Consider the following 23,926-nt stretch of genomic DNA (forward strand, 5'->3'; position numbering starts at 1 on the left):
GGTTAAAAAATAAAATATCCACTGAATGAAATGGTTGAATTTTTACGCTCTTTTGTTCACATTCGGGTTGTTTGCGAACCTGAACAATATGAACGCCTAGCATGTCTCTAAATAGTCCGTAAATCATAAGGATTCTTAAAAAAATAGTTTCAGTTTTATTTGAGAACACTTTCTTACATTTTACAATTTCGAAAAAAAACATCAAAATATTCATGAATTTTAATGTATTTTCAATTAAGTTTCACAATATAAGCATTTTAAATATGTTCGTAAATTCGAACTTAAGTTCGAAAATTTTTTGAAGCTGGCCAAATAATTTCTATCACTTAAAGTTCCTTAAAAAAATTATTTTGGTACGATTTTACCAGTTTTTCCCATATTTTCGAATTTCGAATTTCGAATTTAGAAATTTCCAAAAAATTAAGAAATGTTCATGAATTTTAAAACATTTTGAATACAGTTTCGAATAAAATTTGATTCTGAAATTTATTTCTGCTTTACTTGGATGATATTAATATGAACAACATATGGTTTTAACAAGAAACATGAAACATTTCATGGTCATCATTAATGTAATCACAATTACCACCTCTTATTGATTGTGATTTCCTTTTACGAAAATATTTGAAGCAAAATTGTCATGGCAAAGAATCGCCAAAAGATCAATGCGGTTATTTGCATGATGTCTATACATAACTCTATCCTGTGAACTTTGTGATTTTATAAAGAAACAAAAATCTAAAGAAAACAATTAGTTTTCTTTTTAATACAAATCTTGCGTTAATTGTTATGTACAACTACAATATTGGGAAAACAAAATAAAAACCGCTGAAATGGCACGTTTTTAAAATAGACTATACCAAAACATCACACGCAAAACAAAAATAGGTCCACTAACATCAATTTAACTAAAAAGCTAGGCATTAATAAACTACTTCCAAGTAAACAGTTATAATGCTATAACCCTAATAATGGCAGTGTCTACGAAACAAGTTTTTGTTAAGTACATTTAAATCCTCTCAACACAGAATTTAAACCACTCTCTACATATTCCTCCATTAAGACTGCAAAATGTTTAACTTGTTAAAAACTATTTTTTTTCTTTTGAAACCCACTACATTTTTGTATCATATGGCATATTCATTATTTTTTGGTGTCCTTTTTTATTTTTTACACGATTTTTACATTGATTTGCTTGAATGCAAAAAAAAACGAGTAAAAATTGTATGCAATTACAGCAGAACAAGAGAAAAAATGTCAAATTAATTTATAAAAAACAGCGCAAACCAACAACAAAAATTCATATGTAGATATTTTTACCACAATTACTCTTAACATTTACAAAATACATACAGAAAATATTGTAACAACAGAAATATTTTAAATTGACACATCAGAGAAACAGAAAAAAAATATATAAAAAAAGATGAGCATGACTAACCATTATTTTTTATAGGGAAACATTTTATTAAATGGCCATTGAATTAAATTAATGTTTAAAATGTTCAAAAAAATTAAGCAAAGAAAATAAAACATAAAATTTCTAGCAATTATACAAATTATATGGCTATATATGAATTAAATAATACTCATACGCTAAGGTGATTTAGTATTGTATTAATATTATATTAATCATACGTCTATAGGTTGCAAATGATAATTGTTATTAAATATTATATAAATTTAATTTTTATTTTCTTTATTTATAATAAATTGCTTTAGCTTGGATTTTATTTTTATTTTGTTGTTGTAGACCTTAAAAAATATCGTTTTATAATCGTTAACGCCTCATTGCCTATATGTTTTCATTGATGTCTGTTCTTTTTGTGTTTCTCTTTATATATATATTTCCTTTAGTTTTATTTATATATTTTCTGGTACTTAATATAAATTAAAGCAATTTTTCTTTTAATATCCCCTCACACAAAAAAAAAACTAAGAAAATGAAACCCCAAAATCTCTAGTGTGCTTATGAAGCATACAAAGAAAAAGAAAATAAAGAAGAGTTCACAATAACCTCTAAATTGAAGGACAATATAAATTACAAAAAAATAAGCAACATTCATACAATAGACAAGTAAATTATATATACATATATCTGCACATATAAACAATATCCTTAATATATAATAACATGTAGAAAAGTATTAGTGTGGTGTAGTGTATTACAATACAATATAAATGTATTTGTTAGCCACAATATTACAAGGATATATGTATACCACACATTTTCTTTTATATATAACAACATGTGTTTTGATGAGTTTTTTAACATACTATCTCCTGTTTCTTGTTTCTTGTTCCTTCTTCAATTTTTATACTCTACATAACCTATTATGTTAATTGTGTTTGTCGTTTTGAATGCAACAATATGGTGTCCTTCTTATTATCCTTTTATCTGAGCAACGTATTGAAAATATGAGAAATCGATTTAATAGAAAATAACAGGTTCTAACTGACAAACATTTTTCAAATTAATATTAATAACCAATTATAAGCTCCAACAATATCAGTCTGAAAAACGAAACATTTTCTATCTCATATCAAAATTGAAAAAACTTTTTCCTCTGAATATTATTAAGTTTTTTTATTATACTTTTCATAACACCCAGTTCCTAAATGCGTGAAATCTTAAAAATCACAAATACTTCCTTAAAATTGTGCACTAAGTTTAAGCTAAAAAACGTTGCATACTTTAAGGCTATTATGGAAATAGTACCAGCAGTTTGCTTTAAACTAGGTAATACTATTGCTTATAGATAAGAGTATTCGAAATTCGTCATTGCCGAGAGAACTATACTTCCTCTGTTTGGTTTGAGTTATTCCTTTTTTTGGGATCTTTTTCATATTCCTCCTCCTAAAAAAAACAAATCCAATTTTATTTATATTATTTCCGCAAAATTGTATAAAAAACTGAAGAAATATAATAAATATTTTAGACAAGAAGAGTTTTTTTTTTGGTGGTTTAGAGAAGAAATGAAAAAGGATATGATTTTGTTTTATGTTATATGTCTGTCTAGAAGTGGTTTTATTGTGTCCTTAATTTGACCGTTGAATAAACATAATTTTTTTCTCTTGACAACAGATGTAGATTGAATAGGGAATCTAATAAATTACATAATTTTTGTTAACATTTAAACTACATCAACCATAAATTTAAATAACTTTCCCAAGACAATTGACTTTCCTTATTCAATTCTGGCAATAAGTGGGCAATTTGTCAATGAATTTTAAACAGAAAACTCGATAAGAAATTTGACAAAGTTATAGAAAAGTAGCCAAGAACTGTGATATGTTTTCTATAGAAAACGTGTCAAGAACTGAGACAGAAAACATGTCAAGAACTGAGACATGTTTTCTATAGAAAACGTGTCAAGAACTGAAACATGTTTTCTATAGAAAACGTGTCAAGAACTGAGACATGTGTTCTATAGAAAACGTGTCAAGAACTGTGACATGTTTTCTATAGAAAACGTGTCAAGATCTGTGACACGTTTCTGTGGAGATAATGTTAAGAACTGCTGCCAGTTTTCTATAAAAGTGTTATTGTGAAAGGTGCCAAATTTACCCTCCAAGACATTATAAAAGTGATAGTTCTTTTCCATATAAAGTGTTAAATCTAGAACTGGGACCTGCCTCCGAATAATCAGTCAGGGATCAAGTTATGTATCAGTTCTTGTTTCTTTAGGTTGTCTTATCAATCAAACAATATCACTGAATAAAACTCTTTAAATATTCTTAACAGTCCTATTATTCATTCTAAAGAATATAATAATACAAATAATCAAATTTAAAATATTCTGATACTACTTTATGTTGATCTTCCCTCCTTAGGTTTGATGTTTTGGTAAATGGTGGTGGTGCTGTGACATTACAATTCCAACGTTCACCATTCCGTCCATTAACTCGTACCGTATTTGTGCCGTGGAATCGAATTGTGGTCTTGCCTCCTGTGCAAATGCAGTTAAGCGATGATGATGAAAGTGCCAGCAGAAATATAAAGTAAAGAAAAATCTCATTTCATTTAAACATTACAAAAAAAAACCAATTAAACCAACACTATTAATCATAATATTTCTTCCAACATAAATTCTTTTCCTTTACTTTCACAGAGTGGCACCTTTAAATCCTGCCTTAACCTTCCTCAATTCGATTTTGTATCATTTCAATGACGAGCCTGTCAGCGATGCTCATAAAATCTGCATGGAGCATGATCATGAAGAGCTGAAACCACAATTAATTAGTACTTGGATGCCAAATGGCATCGGAGCAATGCCAGGCAAACGTGTTATATTTGCAGAGACACAGGTGCGTATGATTAATAATAATTTTCAACAAAATTATATTTTTTGCAAAAAAGAAACAGCATTTTCCTTAGAAAAAGAAAAGCTAATTAACAAAATTTAATATGGTGGAAAAAATATATATATATTTTACTTTACTTTAACCTTTATTTTGGTCACGTTTTTTCTTGTAGATTGCTCTCTGCCTCTCCTTAATTATGAGTAAAAACTAGAAGCATTAAGTATAGTATTTTATTAGTAGTACCTGGGGGTCCTTTTAATAAATCTTCATGTTGGCCTTTTATAAATAGTTTACAGTATTTTTTTTTTTTACTTTTTGTAGGTTAATATACATGCATATATAAAGAACCTAAAACTATACTACATATTGTATACTATTTACTATATATAATATTTTAATACTCTTGTTCATGTTTAAGAACAACCTGCTCTTTCATGTTGTACTCCAGCTTTAATATCTTGTTCAACTTAATGGTCTCGCGTTTCTTTTATACTTCCTTCTGTGCTGCTGTTACGACTTTTTGTTAAGCTGTAGCTTTAGTTTTTTTCCTCTTCATTCTATTTTTAAATATTTTCATTTTGTACTTAGTTTTTGTCTTGTTGCCATTATATATTTTTGCATTATTTATGCTAAAGTTGTAACTCATGCAAGGTTGTATTGTATTGCTACTGCTTAGTAGTTTGCTGCCTTTGCTTTACAACTTATTGTAGTTCTTGCTGTTGCTGCTGTTGTATGGCATATTACCTTTAACTGACACCATCTGCAACTTTGTGAACGTTTTAATTAAATTACTATTTACCTTATGGCTCACTTTAAAATGTGTTCATTTCTTGTTTTTTTTTATATTTGTCCCTTCATAAGCCGTAGCTGGGTGTACGAGATTTTGAATACTATATATAGTTTTACTTTCATTAAATTAAAATTATAGTCTAGGGAACTATTGACCTACAGTAAATTGTTTACAAAAGTAAGATGTGGACTTTTGTTTAGGTTTATTTTTTTGCTCTTTAAAGTAAAGTTTAAGTGTTAAATTGTGTTTTAGGGGCTACTAAATGAAAAGTATATAAAAAGTAGGTTTCCTAGAATTATTCTTTAAAGAAAATAGTCTGTGTTAATTACCTATGACAACTACGCTACAATTGTCATTTCATCCTGGTGATTCTATTTGGTGTTTCCACTATATTTGTTACAACCCATTGTGTTGCCTCCTACATTTGGAACAAAAGCGATAGAAATCAGCAGTTTTTTCTATTGAAAAAGTTTTGTATAATAGTTTTTTCTACAGAAAAAGTTGTGTATAACAGTTTTCTATACAAAAATTGTGTATAACAGTTTTTTCTATAGAAAAAGTTGAGTATAACAGTTTGTTCTATAGAAAAAGATGTGTATAACAGTTTGTTTTATAGAAAAAGTTGTGTATAACAGTTTTTTCTGTAGAAAAAGTTGTGTATAACAGTTTTTTCTGTAGAAAAAGTTGTGTATTACAATTTTTTCTATAGAAAAGGTTGTGTATAACAGTTTTCGCTATAGAAAAAGTTGTGTATAAGAGTTAGTTTTGTAGAAAATTTATTCCTTCATAGAAAAAATTGAGTAAAACAGTTTTTTCTATAGAAAAAGTTGTGTATACCAGTTCTGTATATAGAAAAAGTTGTGTATAACTGTTTTTATATAGAAAAAGTTGTGTATAACAGTTTTTTCTGTAGAAAAAGTTGTGTATAATAGTTTTTTTTATAGAAAAAGTTGTGTATAACAGTTTTTTCTGTAGAAAAATTTGTGTATAACAGTTTTTTTATACAAAAAGTTGTGTATAACAGTTTTTTTATAGAAAAAGTTGTGTATAACAGTTTTTTTATAGAAAAAGTTGTGTATAACAGTTTTTTCTACAGAAAAATTTGTGTATAACAGTTTTTTCTACAGAAAAAATTGTGTATAACAGATTTTTCTACAGAAAAATTTGTGTACAACAGTTTTTTCTACAGAAAAAGTTGTGTATAACAGTTTTTTCTATAGAAAAAGTTGTGTATAACAGTTTTTTCTATAGAAAAAGTTGTGTATAACAGTTTTTTCTATAGAAAAAGTTGTGTATAACAGTTTTTTCTATAGAAAAAGTTGTGTATAACAGTTTTTCTGTAGAAAAATGTATTGATTACAGTTTTTTCTATAGAAAAAGTTATGAATGACAATTTTTCCATAGAAAAAGTTGAATATAACAGTTTTTTCTCTAGAAAAGATAGAAAATTTTGTTAGTTACAGTTCTTTTCTACAGAAAAAATGTGTGTATAACAGTTTTTTAAAATATTTGAAATTAATTTTTTTATTACCTTTTTCAGATCGTTCAAGAATCCATCCAAATACCTGGATCCGATCTACACCTAACCTATCAGTCTTCACAGGCTTCCGGTTATCTCAGTATTGTGCGCATGCGTTTGACCTCTGAGAAAATTCCCAAAACTCTTACTCACGTCCATGTAGGCGTAGAAATCGAAGGTTCCTTGCATGTGAAAACCTATGAAGCTGATCCCAATCTGATCCACACATTTGCCTGGAACAAACGTAATGTGTATAGACAAAAGGTATATGGTGTCACTATTGCACGTATTTCAGTGGGTTACCAGCATTCCACCTGCGATACGCCGGTGTGGATTACACAAACAGCTAAGCTGCAAGGTTATGATGTGGATATTTCGGATATTGGCGGTTGGGGTTTGGATATTCACCATCACTATAACTTCCATGAGGGAATACTGCAAAAGGGTGATGGCAGTACGTTACATATGAAGGAATATCCTCGTACGGTGAAGGTGGTGATGGGTACTGGTTTGCAGAGACCTTTGAATTGTCCAGATCATTGTAATGGTATAGCCAAGGATGCTAAGTTATTAACACCCATTGCATTGGCTTCGGGACCAGATGGTAGTTTGTATGTGGGAGATTTCAATTTAGTGAGACGCATTACCCCAGATGGCAAAGTGTATACGATCTTGCAATTATCAGCCACTCAAGTGTCCTATCAATACTATTTGGCGGTATCACCAGCTGATGGTCATTTGTATATCTCTGATCCAGAGAGACATCAAATTCTACGTTTGCTTAGATTGGAAAAGGTTAAGGATCCCTCTATCAACAGTGAGCCGGTGGTGGGTTCTGGACAACGCTGTATACCCGGTGATGAGGGTAATTGTGGTGATGGCGGTCCAGCTTTACAGGCTAGACTCTCACATCCAAAGGGCTTGGCCATAGCAGCTGATAGAACCATGTACATAGCTGATGGCACTAATATCAGGGCAGTGGATCCTAAGGGCATTATTCATACGTTAATAGGACATCATGGCCATCACAATCATTGGAGTCCAGCCCCCTGCTCAGGCACTTTAATGGCCAATCAGGCCCAGTTACAATGGCCCACTGGTTTGGCTTTAAGTCCTTTAGATGGTTCTTTGCATTTCATCGATGATCGTTTGGTGTTGCGTTTAACCTCGGACATGAAAATTCGCGTTGTGGCTGGTACGCCTTTGCATTGCAGCAACAGTGGCCAGGATAAGGCGAACAAAACCACGGATAATGTTTTGGGTACAGTGTTGGCCATGGCTTTCTCACCATTTGGTGATTTGTATATAGCTGACAGTGACTCGAGACGTGTGAATTCCATAAGAGTGGTAGATACCTCAGGAAATATGAGATATTTTGCAGGAAAACAGGAAAATGCTGGGTGAGTGAAGAAAATATATACAATATTTAAATAAAAAATTAAAGAATCCTGCTTAAACTGGTTATTAACAAAATGCAATTAAAATAGTGATTATTGAGGCATTAAATGTATTGCAAATGAATATGCTAAAGATATGCTGTATACAGTGAAAGCTTCTAGAGGGAGATAAACTCATGGAGTTTAATTTAATTCAAGAGTAAATGTTTCTTATGGTTTTTACTGTTTCAAGCTTATTTGTATGCGTTAATTCATTACTTTTTTTTCGCTTTTGTTCTTATGCATTTATGTGTTTAATTTTTATTTTAATTTAAATCAGTTAATTGGGTCAATGCTATGGCAATTCGTTTATCTGGTTTTCTGTTTGCTCTTTATAGATATTTTTTTTTTTTTGATTTTTTGCTTAAATACCCATTTATTTTGTGTGAAAGATAATAAAATTCATAATGGTATTAAATTTATAAATAGCAAAATTATAATTTATTTTATTTATGGTTTTTAATGTGTATTTTTAATGTTTTTGGTTGAATTTTATGGGATATTTGTAAAGCAAGAACTGTAAATTAATTGGTTACAATAGTTTGCTTTAAATAATGCTGTAACTTGTTATTAAAGCTCCTAATTATTTTTAAATTAAAACATCAACCACTTACTTTACAAACTGTGACACATTACTGCTGCAATCAAAAGGGAAATGTCCAAAAAAAAAAAAAATTAAATAAAAAATTCGCTTACCAAAGATTGCTGTTTTTCCTAGCAGCATGTCAATGTCCTTTTAAAGTTAACAACTCTTTATATCATAATTCCTGTTTTTCCTTTTACCACCAAAAATCTAAAAAATAAGCGAAAAAAAAGTGTGAACGAAAAATTCGCGCAAATGACAATGTTTTTATCAGCAACATTTTCTGTTTGTTCAGCAGCAGCAAATGAAATGTATATAGCAGGCAATTGCTGTTGCTGTTTTTGAGCTCGTCGTCGTGGTAAATATGCCTCCTGACAACAACAATAAAGGCAACATCATAATCATACAAAACAAAAACCATCATCTTTCCCAGGCAACAAAAATGTGAAGCATACTTTTGGTTGTATATATAAAAATACCAACACTATTGCAACTGCTACTACTACAGATATATATGTATATTACAGGGACACAAATTCTCAGCCAAACAAGGAATTGGTGATGCATCCATCAGGATAGTAGTATCATACAATAAGTGTACAAATATGTGTTCTATTAGGGTTTAACCGTTCTTCAAAATTTATCAAGTTTTGTGAGGGGTGAGGGCTGAGGGGATGGCCTATTCCCTCACATCAAAAAACCAAACAAAAATATTTTAAAGAAATTTGTCTACGTAAATATCTCTTGAACTAAAATAGATATTTTTATAGATAAAACATTTCTTAACATTCGGATAAGAACTGAAGTGATATTCTTTAAATTTTGTAGACACGAGGTGAGCAACTTTTGGAAGCTGCCCACAATTCCCACAAACCTCTAAAAAGAAGAATCAACTCACAATCACATCAGCACTGAAGAAGTAGAATTTAATTGCGATATCCCTAATCGTTCACGAGTTACCGAATTATTTCAAAAATTAAAATTTTCGTAACTACGGAGCGTCAGTACAAAATTTTGAGAAAAAATATCTTAGAATGAATCAAACTCTAATTTTGGGCCTACCTAATGTATATAAGTATGTATATGTGTATCTGAGCCTTCTGTACCTTACAACATCATCATAACGAAGCTGTCTTCAAAAACTGAGTTTCAAAAAAAAACAAAAAATTATCATCTGTATTATCAGTTGGCAACATTGTCATGCTAGATTTTTGTGCTATTTTTTGCTAGTAGTGAGCATGACATTTGGTTGTATCAAAATCGGTATGAAAAAAAATCAACTTTTTTCCAACTAAACTACTCCGACTGCCGTCTGTTTGTGTTCTAGACAAACGACTAATTTTTTGTTGTTCGTTTTTTTTTTTGCATTAATTTCTTGTACTTCTTTTTTTAAATATTGTTTTGTATCCACAGACATTTTCATTTCTTTGGCTTTTTATTATATTCAAGCATCATGTATACGTGGTGGTAGCTTTTTGCTCCTTTTTTTAAAAGAAAACAACAGCAAAATGTGACTAAAAAGTATGGTGATGTTTTTTAATCTGTCGCTTGCTGTTTGCCAAGTTGTTAATTTTTCTTTCCACATCATGTTGGCTGGCTGGCTGGCTTGGCTGGGCGGCACACTCCTCTTCATTGTATCCAATCGATGTTGGTTATATGTCAGGAGAAAAAAAATGGGTTGAAAATCAGTGGTAGATTTTTGCAGAATTTTAATTATTTATAAATAACATAAATGGGGCGAAATTGAGGAGTTGATGAAAATGTTTTAAAAGTGGTTCATAGCATGTTGTGTTATTAATTTAAGTTGGTGATATTTAAGTGCTTTGATGTAAAATTATTCGAATGGTTATGTAAAGGTTGTAGGTCCTGGGTAGCATAATAACAAAATGTATTGTATGTTCAATGTTTCAGATTTGTTCGGTAACTATAAATTAAGGACAATTTAAAAATTATAGCCCCTGTGTTGTTTTCCACACATATAAATGTCTATGTCTTTGGCGCTAGGAACATATCTTTTTGTAGTCAAAATCATTATTTGTCATCAATAGCATATTTATTTTTTATATTTTGTATGATTACGTTCACAAAATAGACATTTTTGATAGAAACACCAAAAATACTTTTCCTAGTGCTAAATACATAGAAATAACATATGTGTTGAAAACCACACACCAGGGTAAACAATGGCGCTTTTAAAATATCTCGTCATTAAACATAGTTTTGAATAAATGAATGCGTTTTCTATGCTAAATTGAAAAAAAATTCCATGAATATCGCTTTTCATTATTTTTTTTAATATTCTTTTTGCGATTTTCCCCACATAAGGGTGAGAAAGGCTAAGAAAGGTATTCAGTTTAGTAGAAAGTATAGCAGACCCGGGTTCTTGAGTTTTCATATAATTATCTAACAGTTGCAACTGTTACATCCTGACTATCACAATTCATACCCAATTTTATATTTTTCTCTGTGTAATATAACAAAACTTTGTTTTTAAATCCTACACCAAAAACAGAAGGTTATTGATTTTGTCAATCTGTTTGTAACACGTCGAAGTATTCATCGCAGAACCCCAAAAGTATATATATTCTGGGTCAATATAGAATTCTAGGACGATCTAGCTATGTCCGTCCATCTGTCTGTCTTTTGAAGGCACAATAGGGCCAATGGTAGCAAATGGTAAGACTCGGTCCATGATTTTTCCTAGCACCCATACAAATATCTCTATGATAAATAAATGTCTCTAGAATAGTAAGATTATCATGCAAAGTTTGGTAAATCTGATAAAAGTAAATTTTTTTATAGAAAAATGTACAAAAATCTGTCACATTATTATATTGGTGGTGGGTACAAAAAATTCGGCACAGCCGAATATAATAATCTTACTTGTTTTTTCTAAATGCCTCTCTTCTAAGTACTTTAAAACAGAAATTAGTTTTTTTTTGTGTTGTTACTATTTTGTTGTTGGCCAAAATGATGATGGTGTTAAGTTCGTTTGCCTGGTATAGTTTTCTAGGTTTGTTGTCATTAACAACCTTTTTCACAGCTTCACAGAGATGTTGTTCATTGTTGGCTACAACAACTAAAAACGAACAGCAAAACAACTAAATAAAAAACTAAATGTTTTTAAACTCTGCAACATTCTTTGTGCTGCTGTTTTGTGGTCTAAAATGCTACGATTTCCGTAGCAAAATAAACAAAAAAAATTTATCTCTAACATTTTTTTTTGTTTTAGATAAAAACTGTTTTTGTTTTGATGTTTATAGAAAAATGTTTTTTAAAACATAAAAACCACAAAGGTTATCATTGTTTTATATATAAAAAAAACAAAAAAAAACATTAACTCTTTTTTCTTAGCTACAAAAACAATTTTATATAAAAATAATATTTTTTGCAGTGATATTTCCGTTTAGCTGGTTTTTTGTTTGAATATCTATAAAAACACAAGTTTTTAGGTATTTTTGTTTGTAGTTAAAACGGATATATAACATTTACAATTTAAAATTCAATTTATTTTAATCTAAACTCATCTTGTACACTAAGTATTTTGTTGTTGTCTGCTATAACATTTTATATGTATGAATGGCTGAATTTATTGTACTAATACTATTTTCCCTTGTATTTATTTCACAACACACCAACAGAGCCTTAACATGTGACTGCACAAATGGTGCTGGCCTCAATGCTTCAACATCCGGCTTAAATTCTAACATTGGCTCATCCTCCCATGGTACAGCAGGCGTCATTGGTGGTGGTGGTGGTGCCTATTCGACAACTACAAATCCTACACGTAATAATGGTGGCACAACTCCTACAACACCATCGGGTAGTAATGCATTCAACGGAAACGGAAATGGCGGTTTCAATGGCAACAGTGCGTCCTCATCGTCTAACTCAGCCTCTGTCAATAGTGTGGGTGGTGGCTGTATTTGTTCACCCTCCTCACCCTCGGGATTAGCTGGCATTGTGTCGGGCAATCTTATGTCTACGGGTCCAACGACAACAACAACCGTTCTATTGGGTGCTAAAACAACAACAGCTGGTGGTTTAGGCTCTACTTTGGGTTCGGCTGGCACAATGAACGATGATGGCACGTTGAGTAATGCTGAAACGCTATTGTCATCAAATGCACGTTTTCAGGCAATTTCAGCAATTGCGGTTGCCCAGGATGGCGTTATTAATGTGGCTGATCAAGGTAAGTTGTTACATACTAGTTTTTTTTCTTCTGTACAACTCGTTTTCTTTTGTACACTTTGTTACTTTGAGCTACAAAAATTTTGATTTTAATGAGATGGTCAGGTTGCCTAGTAAATCGTAAGGGTTTATGTGTCACGTAAGTTTTTTTTTTTTGATTTGACAATTAACAGGAAATTGTTTAATTATGCCAAAAGTATGATTTTGTAATTGAAATTGTTAAATATCATCAAAAGTCTAAAGCATACTTATAGGGTTATGTAGATATAGGTTTTAATGAAAAGCAAATCCTATAATAATTACACTGTCCAACAGCATTTTTGGAACAGAATAGCGATGCTATTATTCTTAAAGGTCATGTTGAGTAGATAAGTTTTGTAGAATAAACTTATGGTCCATCTGTTCTGAATTTTTTTTTTTTCAGTGGGTCAAGGTTTTAATTTTTTGGTCGAAGGGAGCATTCTACTAATTGAAAAAAATGTAAGTTAATGTCTGAGAGAATTCTTATTGTCAGAGTTATATGGTAGAATTTTATCAGGATCATTTTTGTGGAAGATCTTAACCCTCTATTACCTCTCTTTAGTGATCAATTTGACCCCATTTTCGAGAAAATAAAAAAAGTCATTTAAAAAAGAACATTTAGGAAATTAAATATTCTACAAAAATGTTTGTCGGAAAATTTCAGTGGGGGTCGCCAAATATACCAAAGTTGTAAATAATGCTGGAAAAAAATTATGTCATAGTTTATGTTTAGAAGCTTATGACTTTGAAAATATATGTATCTTAAAATATTTTACAATTTCAACGCTGAGGAGGTTTTTAATTGATTTGTATTTCATGGGCCGGCAAATTTTTTAAAAAAATACCAAAAATTAATTTATTACTATTAATTTATTATCCGAAAAGCTTTTTACTTTGGAAATATATCTTAAGGTATTTATAGACGGCAATACTCAGTATTAACACTTTTCAAATTTCAAATATTATTGAAATCATTCGGTATGTCAAGAAATCGTTTCGAAAAAACATTTTTTCTTTAAACGATAGTATTACAAATATTTTATTTCTTTGTTGATTGATATTTTTCTGCAAACTTAATTATACCACCATAATGGGGAGGGTATTATGCGTTTGTGCAGATGTTTGTAACGCCCAGAATCACTTTCTGAGTCGATTAAACGATGTCCGTCCGTCCGTCCATCTGGCTGGCTGTCCATGTAAATCTTGTGAGCAGAGTACAGGTCGCCATTTTGAAGATATTTCGATCAAGTTCGGTACGTATTATTTTTTCGGTCCAAGGACCAAGCGTGTTGAAACTGGCTGAAATCGGTCCTTTATTTCACCTAGCCCCCATACAAACGTCCTTCCGAAATTGGACTTTATCGGTAATTAATGTTTAATTTATAAATGTATCTCCACAAATTGCGCTCCAAATAAGTCTTATATCTACAAAATTCATGTCACCAAATTTTGTTACGATCGGTCCATAATTAGTCATAGCTCCCATATATACCCGCTTCCGAAAATCACATTAACGTGCATAAATCGTTTAAAAATGTTGGTATACTCACAAAATTTAACATAGTAAACTTTCATATAGACATAAATTACACTACCTAATTTCATAGTGATCGGTCCATAATTGGTCATAGCCCTCATATAAGACCCACTTCCGAAAATCACTCAAAAATATAAATTACTAGCTTGACACGGTGCGCTTCGCACCGGGTAGTAAATAAAAAATATATAGCCTATTGACGCTTCCCAGTAATGATCTCTCTACGTTCCAAATTTCAATAAAATCGGTTCAGCCGTTTAGGCGTGATGCTCAAACAAATAAACAAACCAACAAACAAACTTACAAAGACATTTATATATTTATATAGATTGAAATTTTAAAAGAATAATGTGTTTGCTCTATTACTTTGTGTAGGGTATTATATGGTCGGGGTTGACTGACCATACTTTCTTACTTGTTTTTATTTTATATTTTCTTGACATTTTTGTTTGCCGTATTTGTATTTGTAAATACATAGCCGATGCATATGAAAATAAAAAGTGTTTGAATTGTTTTAAACAAATTTTGAATACCGACCGTAAAATTGTATTATGGTACTTGAGTTTTTGACAAATATTAATACTATAAATACCTTTAATGAAATTTTACACAGTCAGAGCTGAGGTGCTTCTGAGCATTTTCTTTTGGAGCATTTTCAGTATTTTACCTCAGTATTTTTAAAGGCAATAAATTTTCATCTTGTCCATGTTATAGGACGATCGGAAAGCATTTAGCAGATCCTTTAAGAAATTTACATTGAAAATATTTTCATTACCTGTTAAAAACATAAATTTAGATTTAAAAACTTTAATTTTTTGCAGTTTTATTATTCAAATATCTTCCTTTATAATTTATGCCAAACATTTTTCTTTAAACTAATTTAATTTTATGCATTATATAATTTATTCTTGCATAAATTCCTACTTTAAGTATTACAAAAATGCTTATAAAAAAAAACATTTGAATGCTAAAGGAAACCTTGAAACTTAATTATTTTTGCAAACAAAGCACAGTTTTTCTGTTGTCTCCTAAAAATAGGCTTTACTTTTAAATTTACATATTCTTCTCAGCAGTAGTTGATAATTTTATGCAGAAATCTAAAATTACTGCATAATAATGAGTCTTACAATTCAACAGTTATTAAAAGTATTCAAAAAAAATAACAATAGTTTGTTAAAGCAAATGCCAAAACAAAAAACATACAAAAATTCATAATAAAAACTAACCTTAGGCAAGTAATTTATTATTATTTTTGCTAGAAATAATAGTGATTGTTTTCCCCATTATTTACTAACATTTCTGTTATTTGTATTATTATTTTTCCAACCTCTTAAAATCAAAAATATTCAGGCATTAAATTAAGCAACTAAAATAAAAGTATTCATTTAAGGGTGTTTTTCTCCTGACAATATGAAAATATAGAAAATATATTAAGAAATATTGAAATAGCCACCACACATATACTCATATATAGGTAATGGTGCTTCAAGTGTTATAAATAAATACAAACACAATGATTTGGAAAATAATATTCACATAACATTAAATACAATTCAAACAAAAGGAATAAAAATGTCACAATTTCTAGGAAACAACAAGGAGCAAAAGAAAACCACACACATGAATGACATCAATTCAAACACAAGACATCATAATAGAAAAGGAAATGAGAAATACTGGCGTATTGAATGTAATTGTGACAATTGTGATTATTATTGTTGTTATTATTGTCTACACTTGAGTAAATATTTCATATAAATCAATTGAGTGGAAGATATAAGTAAGCACTGCTACAGAAAACTATTAGAAAAAAACACAAGCATTTTATTAATACGTTTTCTTTTTTTCAGAAAATGTCATTACAATTTCTTTGGCTTATTTTGTATTATTAAAAAAACTACCTTTTTCCTTATTCATATGCTTTAATATTGTTAAACAAAATGTTGTACAATATGTGCGTCCACCTATACATCCGTTTCCGTTAGAAATGTTTTCCGGCCTTAACTGAAAGCAGGTTTGTTAACGGCTGCTATAGCAAAAACAAAGTTTTTTCCTATATGAACAAATTTGTTCCTGATTCTTTTAAAAAGTCATAGATCGTGTGTATGCTTTAAAACATATGCATATATTAAGTGTTTTTTTTTTTGTTTGTCTTCTTCCAATAAACATTTTCTTTTTTGTAAAAATCTCATACAGACAATCATTAGGTTGTGTTTTTTTTTTATAGAAAATGTGCTTTTGTGTACAAAGTGCCAATTTACTTTTACTGACAAAATGCTAACGGAAGTCAAATACGAACTTCCGACACATACGACTACATGAACATACTCCAATTCTTCAATACTATTGTACAAACTCTTAAATGGTAACAACAAATTCTATTACCTTTTTGAATGCCTTGACTGAGGCAGGGCGAGAGCTGGAGTCACTGTCTGTTTGTATATAGTTAAGAGGAGGCTGTGTAGCATAGAATATAAATGTTGGAATTTTTATTGAAAAGTTGCTGATTACTACAAGTTTTTCTTTTGCGTTTGGTATTCAAAAGGACAAAACTATATTTTTTTATAATATTAAATTTGAAAGGCTTTGTGAAATACTATTACCTTAAAGAGAACTAATAATCTTGATGGGAATTAAAACATAAATATAAAAATTTGTTTGTTAAAAAATAGCAAAGAATGGCCTTCATTTATATTGTAGTTGTCGAAATTTTTCTTAAAAATAAATGTTTAAGTTACTTAGAAAACTCTGCAAGATATTTAGTAAAAAATTAAATAATTAAAATTTGAAGCTTAGCTAAAGAAAATACAAAGATTTCTTTGTTAAAAATAAAGAAATTCATTAGGGGGTTTTGATAAGAACAAATTGTTGCCTAGTTTTTGGCTGTCGTAATGGTAACTAAGAAAATTCCTTATAAACTCTGTTAGATAATTTTACTTTTCAATAGATATTAGATTAAAATTAAATATTTATTATATCAAACCATTTTAATAAATTTAGTAAATTTTGTTAAACAAATTACTCTTTTCTGTAAACAAATCAAAACAGCATGATACAAAACATGAGATTATAAAAAAGATATTTAAAATTGCAAAAACTTCCACGAATTTAAATGTGCGAAATCCTCACCTATTTTCTGTTATAAAACTGTAAATGTTGCAAAATTTCCATTAAAATGATTTGTTTGTTTTGTGTATTTATGATGGTGTTTTATTATATTCTCAGAGAAATGTAAATAAATATACAAAAATCATTAACAGGCCTTTCAAAAAGTTGCTTTAGAATCATTGCTAGAAACTTGTGTTAAAATAAATTATGCTCTAAAACCTCCAGTATTCATTTGAAATTAATTGGATATTAATTACTTCATATGGTAGATCTTCCTGCAATACCAATCAATATAGAATAACTTTCTAATTCTATTTTGAAATGCCCCAACAGAATTTAGTATAACGATATTCATGAGAACGACGCACAGTGGCGCCATTTGAGTTTTTTCGTTGCAAAGATCATAACTTTTGCACCAAATGAGATAACCAAAAAATTTAAAAAGTATATGATAGATAATTCACCATCCTATCAATTATATTCTTTCGTACTGTTATCTTTTTTCCAAATTTCAATCAATAAATAATAAAAAGTCAATAAAATTGCCTTTGTTTCTACACTCGAGATATGAAGATTTTATTAAATCGTGTTACACATTATTTTTTGTTTTCTTGTATTTCAACATTTGACGTTGTAAAGTATTTAATGGTATCTTATGAAAAGGCTTTTTCCAAAACCATTGATGAATGATGGTTCACATGGTCATGGTCAACTTTGAAACTCTGTAGCTCACTTTGTTTTCTTACAATAAAATAATAAAATTTATTTTCGGAAAGACTAGGTCTGGCGCTATAATTATCACATATACAAATGTTCACTAGCACCAGTAATTTGGAATATATAAGTAAATTTATCATCAATTGATTATTATCTATAACCAGCAAATAGTGTTGCCTACTCTAAGGCTCATGCTTAAACATGGGCTTTTCTCTGCGAATCTTAAATATTTATTGGAATTTAAATAATTAATTTATAACAAAATACACAAATCTTTACCTTAACTTCATTTCCTTATTTTATCAAATCTTGATAAATTATTTAACAACAAATTTTCCGTTTTTATCTATACTTATGTTGTACAGTTATTGTTGTTTTTTTGTTTGCCTTGCTTAACAACTCACCATTAGTTATTTATCTACCTTACAGCAATAAAACAATAACAACAACTACAAAAAATAAAAAGAAAAAATATCTTTGAAAATACACCAAAGTAGAAGGTATAAATTTGTGCTTATTATCCCAGCTTTTCTAATTAGATAAGCGACTCAATGTAATTAATAAATGTCTGGCTATAAAACAGTATTTTTTTACAATATTTCCTTGTTTTTTTTTGTGTGTGTGTCTTTTATAACAAATATGCTTATATTTCATAGCCAGGCCATGGCAACTTATAAAACATACACTTACTCTTACCCAACCAACCAACCCAGCCGGAGACTATAAGGAAAATGTTGATGTAGTAGACTAACAAGGTAGTAAAATTTTGTGGAAAGCAAAGAGTTGTGGGTAGAGGGAGAGAAGACGAAATGGAAAAATCAATATTAAGTAATTAATCAAGTTACTTAGCAGCCAGTGAGTGCTGTGTATTACATGTTTAAGTTTCATCTCATCTCTGTGGATGGCTTGGCTTGGCCTGGCAATAAACAACACCTAAAAGCATGCTTTGCAAAAAAAATACTACAACTAAAAAGAGTAGCAGTAGAAACAGATATCGTTTGTTGAAAAATAAGGAAAAATTTCAAATCAATCTTATTAGCTAAAAGTTGTTGGCAGAGTTATTAATCACCTTTGATGGTTACAATTTTTTTTCTTATATATTCTCATTTTGTTCTGACTAAATCATGTTGCATGTGTTTTACTTATGTTGCCAACAAGGTGGTGAAAAGAGATTTTCATCAAGCTATTTTGGTGATATGGTGGTTGGGGGTGCGGTGTAGATTGTTGGAAAAATCAGTTGGAAATTGTATTTATTTTAAGTTATATGAATATAACAGAAAAAAAAATTGTCGACATTGCTAAGGTTGTTAAGCTAATTACAACAAATTGTTGTATATTTACAGGCTGATAGGTATATGAATGTTAAGGTAATAAATGTATTGAATAATGTATGAATTGAAAGTTAGTGCCTAATTAGTAATTAGTAATCTGAATAAGAGAGGTAATTGATATTAAATAAAATATAATGCCCAAAGTAGTCAGTCTTACTGAGAAATCATATTGCAAACATGTTCATACTCATAAACAAATTCCTACTAAAAAGCTCTATATGACATAATTCATAAGATGATGACGAAATACCAGAATTTGTTTTTGTTTTAAAATGCAAGGTTTGTTTTAACTAAAATTTTGCATAAAACAAATCTTGCACTTCAAAAATATTCAAAATCTCTTAAATTACACAATATTAAAGAATTGTTCTTAGCTGCCTAAAAATAGGCAGCATGTTATTTTTAAAATGTGTATATGTGTTATATATAGTTACCCTTGTGTTATATGTATATAAATAACCAATAAACCTCTAACAAAACAAACCCCAAAAGTATGCTTTATTTTTAACAAAATCCCAAAATTCTCTATTAAACCATAAACAATTTCAAACCAACTACATAAAACTATGAAAATAAATAAATTTCCCCGCATAAAATATTCTCTGTTAATATGTATTATTACTTTTGAGGTTTCCATAATATTTTTGACTTGATTTCTATTAAAAATTAACTTTTTTTCATTTCCTTTTATTTGCTGCTCTCAATAAAGATTTCCTTTTAAGATTCTTTACATTTTTTTTTGGCTTTTTTGTGTGGTTAACTAAAAATAATGTTAACAACAAAAAATACATTTCCTTTAAATAGTTGTTTGGTTTCCTAATCGTTTTTCTTTTTGCTGTTCGTTAAATGGCGGAGAAACAGCAGCAGCAGCAGTACAGATTTACACACAAAAAGTAGTCTTTTATTTTAAGTAGGCTTAAAGCTTTAACTTCAAATGGGCGAAAATATCTATATTCTTTATAGAGATTACGTGGTTTGTAGCCGATTCTGTTGGTTTTTCTTTAGCTCCAACTGCTGCCTACCATTTTGCCTAAGGTTTGTTAAGTAGCTACTTATCTTTTTGGTGGCTAAATTGTATGAATACCAAATACTGAGCTTTATTTTAAATATAAAGCAAGAAAAAGAAAAATCATCTAAAGAAGATTTTATTTCGCATTCAAGCTGATGGAAATCATTCACTTCTTCTCTGTGTTTTAACTCATTAAATAGTCCTACTTTAAGAACATTGCTTGCTTGATATCTAAAATGCTCATTGCTGAAAAAAAGACAAGTAGTTGGCTTAAGCATGAATATCGTTGTGCATAAAGGCAGAGATAAGTTTGTTTTGATTTAGTTTCTCTTTTTTTCTTTTATTTTTGAGGAAGTATACAAAACGTTAAAGCAGTTTTGCTTAATATGTAATAACAATTTGTTTTTAAATGTTAGTTTCATTGTTGTTTGAAAAAAAAATTAGAGAAATATGAAAGGATTAAATAAAGCTGACTTTTAGGGGTCGCTTTAGGAGTAAGGAAAAATAAATCTTTAGAGTTTTCTTTCATTATGTTTACAAAGGGTAGACATTAACATTTAAATAGAAATTAATTTAAATTATTTTCTTTTTTTGGATTTAAGAAACCCTTAATAAATATTTTATGAACATTTTAGGGAAATGTAAATTAAATACAAAGTTTTCTGTTAAAATAAATTATGCTCTAAAAGTTCAAGTAGTCTTTTAATCCATTTGAAATAAGTTGGATATTAATTATTTCAGCTGGCAAATCTTCCTTTAATACCAATCGACATAGAATTACTTTCTGAGTCTATTTGGTAATGCTCCAACTGAATTTAGTATAACGATATTGATGAGAACGACGCACATTGAAGCAATTTGAGATAAGCAAAAAATTTTAAAAGTATGTGATAGATATCAAATCAGCCTATGAAATTAATGTTTGAAAAGGGTCTACGCCTTTAGATGGGTACTTAAGGGTTAGAAAAGTTGGAATTTGTGCAAAAATCAATGTTATGTGAAGTAAATAAAATATTTGTTTAAATTTTTGATTTTTTATGTTTCTTTTTATGATTCAAAATTATTCCAGAAAAGATTTAAAAATTTATTTTTATTTAAAATTTTTTGTAAAATATTTCAGAAACAATTTGAAATTTTTTTTTTTAATTTAGTTCAAAATTTTTTGTAAAATATTGCCTACAATCCGTAAAAAAGTTATATCTAATGGGTTTTCACGGTTATGTGTCATAAATTGCCCAAAAATGCATGCAACACATTTTTGGAACCATGTCTTTTTTTCAAAATTTTACCTCTAGTAAAAAATGGGGCCTGGGCGGGCAACCGGACATTTTTGCATTATGTAAAGGAATAATCAAAGAACTTTAGAAAATATGGCAAATATTGAAAATTATAGACTTTTTATTTTCCATCAAAGTTGAGAAATATTGCAAAAATGTATAGTTAGTAAATATCGATTTAAATGGACAAATAGAAAGCAACCAGTATAATATTTTTTTATTCTTTTCATAATAAACAGCTCTTTTAAGAGAATCAAAAAAAATTACGATCAGTTTCTATCCGTACCTAAAAAGCATATTATCAACGGACAGTTTCTTGTTGAATAGGTTTATTCAATATTTTTTAGGGGCACATGAAATTTTTGATTTTTGTAACCTCACTAGTTCTATGAGCGCCAAAGTGCGACATTTTGTTTCAACAAGATGATGGCACATGATACAAATTAATTTCTGGACTCTCTTGGTGATTAGAATAGGTCCTCTAGATTGCACGATTGAAAACCATTTAACCCTCCTGTTAGGTTTGGACCATTTTGGTCAAAACTTTTTTATTTAAATTTGCAATGGCTTATCATATACTGATTCTGTTTTTAGTTAGTTTTTAGCTATATAGGATAGCATCGAACAGAAAAAAATTAAAAGTTACAATTCTTAGATTATGGACCATTTTGGTCCATGCAATATATTTTATTCTTTATATGAGTAAAAGTAAGAAAAAACAATTATGACTTATTGTTATTTTCACAGCAAGATGAACAAATTGTTTTTCGATTCTAATTGCATATATAATGCATTTGGCATCAAATTTGGACTTACATCAATTGCAAATTCCCCATTTTCTAATATCTGAAATTTTTATATCACCTATTGTAGATGGTACACTATTTGATGACGAAGCTTGTTGTTGAGTCAATATCTCTGCTGGAAATGGGCTTTTAGGTTTCACTGTCCATTTCAGGCACATAGGCACATAGCTAACTGATGTAAAAACTAGGTTGTATCATCTATATTTGAAAATACATAATTTTACAACCTATTTGAATTTGTTTTAGTGCTGTAGTAGCTAATCATTTGATCAGCAGTATCAACGCCTCCTAAGATATAATATGAAGAAAACCATTTGTATAGAAACGATAAATATTGACAAATTATATTAAGAAGTTATTGGAACAATTCGGGAAAACAAAATTTCCACAGCTTATGACAAAAAAAGCTCCTTTATATACATCCGCATTTGCTTTCAGTGAAATCCGTTTCCTTTGCAATATTTGTTTCCCTTACTCAAAAGATGAATAAAAGTCATCAGCTATTATCTGAATGTTATAAAACATTGAAAGAAGAGTTTCCCAATTGTCCCATAACTCAAACTTGTCACTACTTTTTTGTTGTCTTCTGTTGATAACATCAACTAAGATGAGAGTACTTGTTATCATTCAAAAATTTTGCTAGCTCTGCATAGACCGGAAAATAGACCAAAACTTGCATCAAACTAAACTTCGTTTTTGCCACTGCCATATAAAATTATTATAATAACCAATTTACGTATACACAAGATCAAAACCCCAGCAAGAATTAGAACACCAATATATGCCGGCAAAGTGGAATTTTCTAAATCTTTCCATTTGCTTTCAAATTTAAGTCTACCATTTTTATTTGTATTTTCCATGATTCTTTTCACACCACAAAGCGTGTTGGATCTGGTGGTAATGATATAATATTCTCTGCTGAAGCTCCAATGTGACGTGCTAAAGGAATTGCAATTAATTGCATTTTGCTTTTCGCAATGTATATTGCATCTACACCATAATCTGCTTCATTTTCTTTACCATTGTTCATTTCATATTCACCAATATGACTTCAAACTTTCAATATTTTCATCTAATATTGACGAGATTAAAATATCTGAGTCACTTTCATTTAGAATTTTAGCAATAGCACTGATAATATTTCGTCGATTTTCCATTTTCAAAAGTTTTATGCTAAATTTCTTATGGAAAATACAAAGTGGAGCAAAATGGTCCCTTACCTAAGATTAATAAGTTTTTTTTTGCCTAACAGCAGGGTTAATGGCTTTTTATGGGAAAATTTTAATTCAAAATTGT

General features: G+C 29.5%; 1 protein-coding gene across 1 annotated transcript in view; it reads left to right on the forward strand.

Moving 5' to 3' along the window:
- The window catches only part of Ten-a (tenascin accessory), a 347,949-nt gene that overhangs the window by 313,072 nt on the left and 10,951 nt on the right, over nt 1-23,926 (forward strand). The window contains exons 11-14 of the mRNA XM_065510066.1: nt 3,835-4,002; nt 4,113-4,308; nt 6,636-8,014; nt 12,275-12,825. Of these exons, the coding sequence (XP_065366138.1) occupies nt 3,835-4,002; nt 4,113-4,308; nt 6,636-8,014; nt 12,275-12,825 (2,294 nt within the window). The remainder of the gene's footprint in view (nt 1-3,834; nt 4,003-4,112; nt 4,309-6,635; nt 8,015-12,274; nt 12,826-23,926) is intronic.

The sequence above is a fragment of the Calliphora vicina genome, chromosome 4 (genome assembly GCF_958450345.1).
Source record: "Calliphora vicina chromosome 4, idCalVici1.1, whole genome shotgun sequence".
NCBI lineage: Eukaryota > Metazoa > Arthropoda > Insecta > Diptera > Calliphoridae > Calliphora > Calliphora vicina.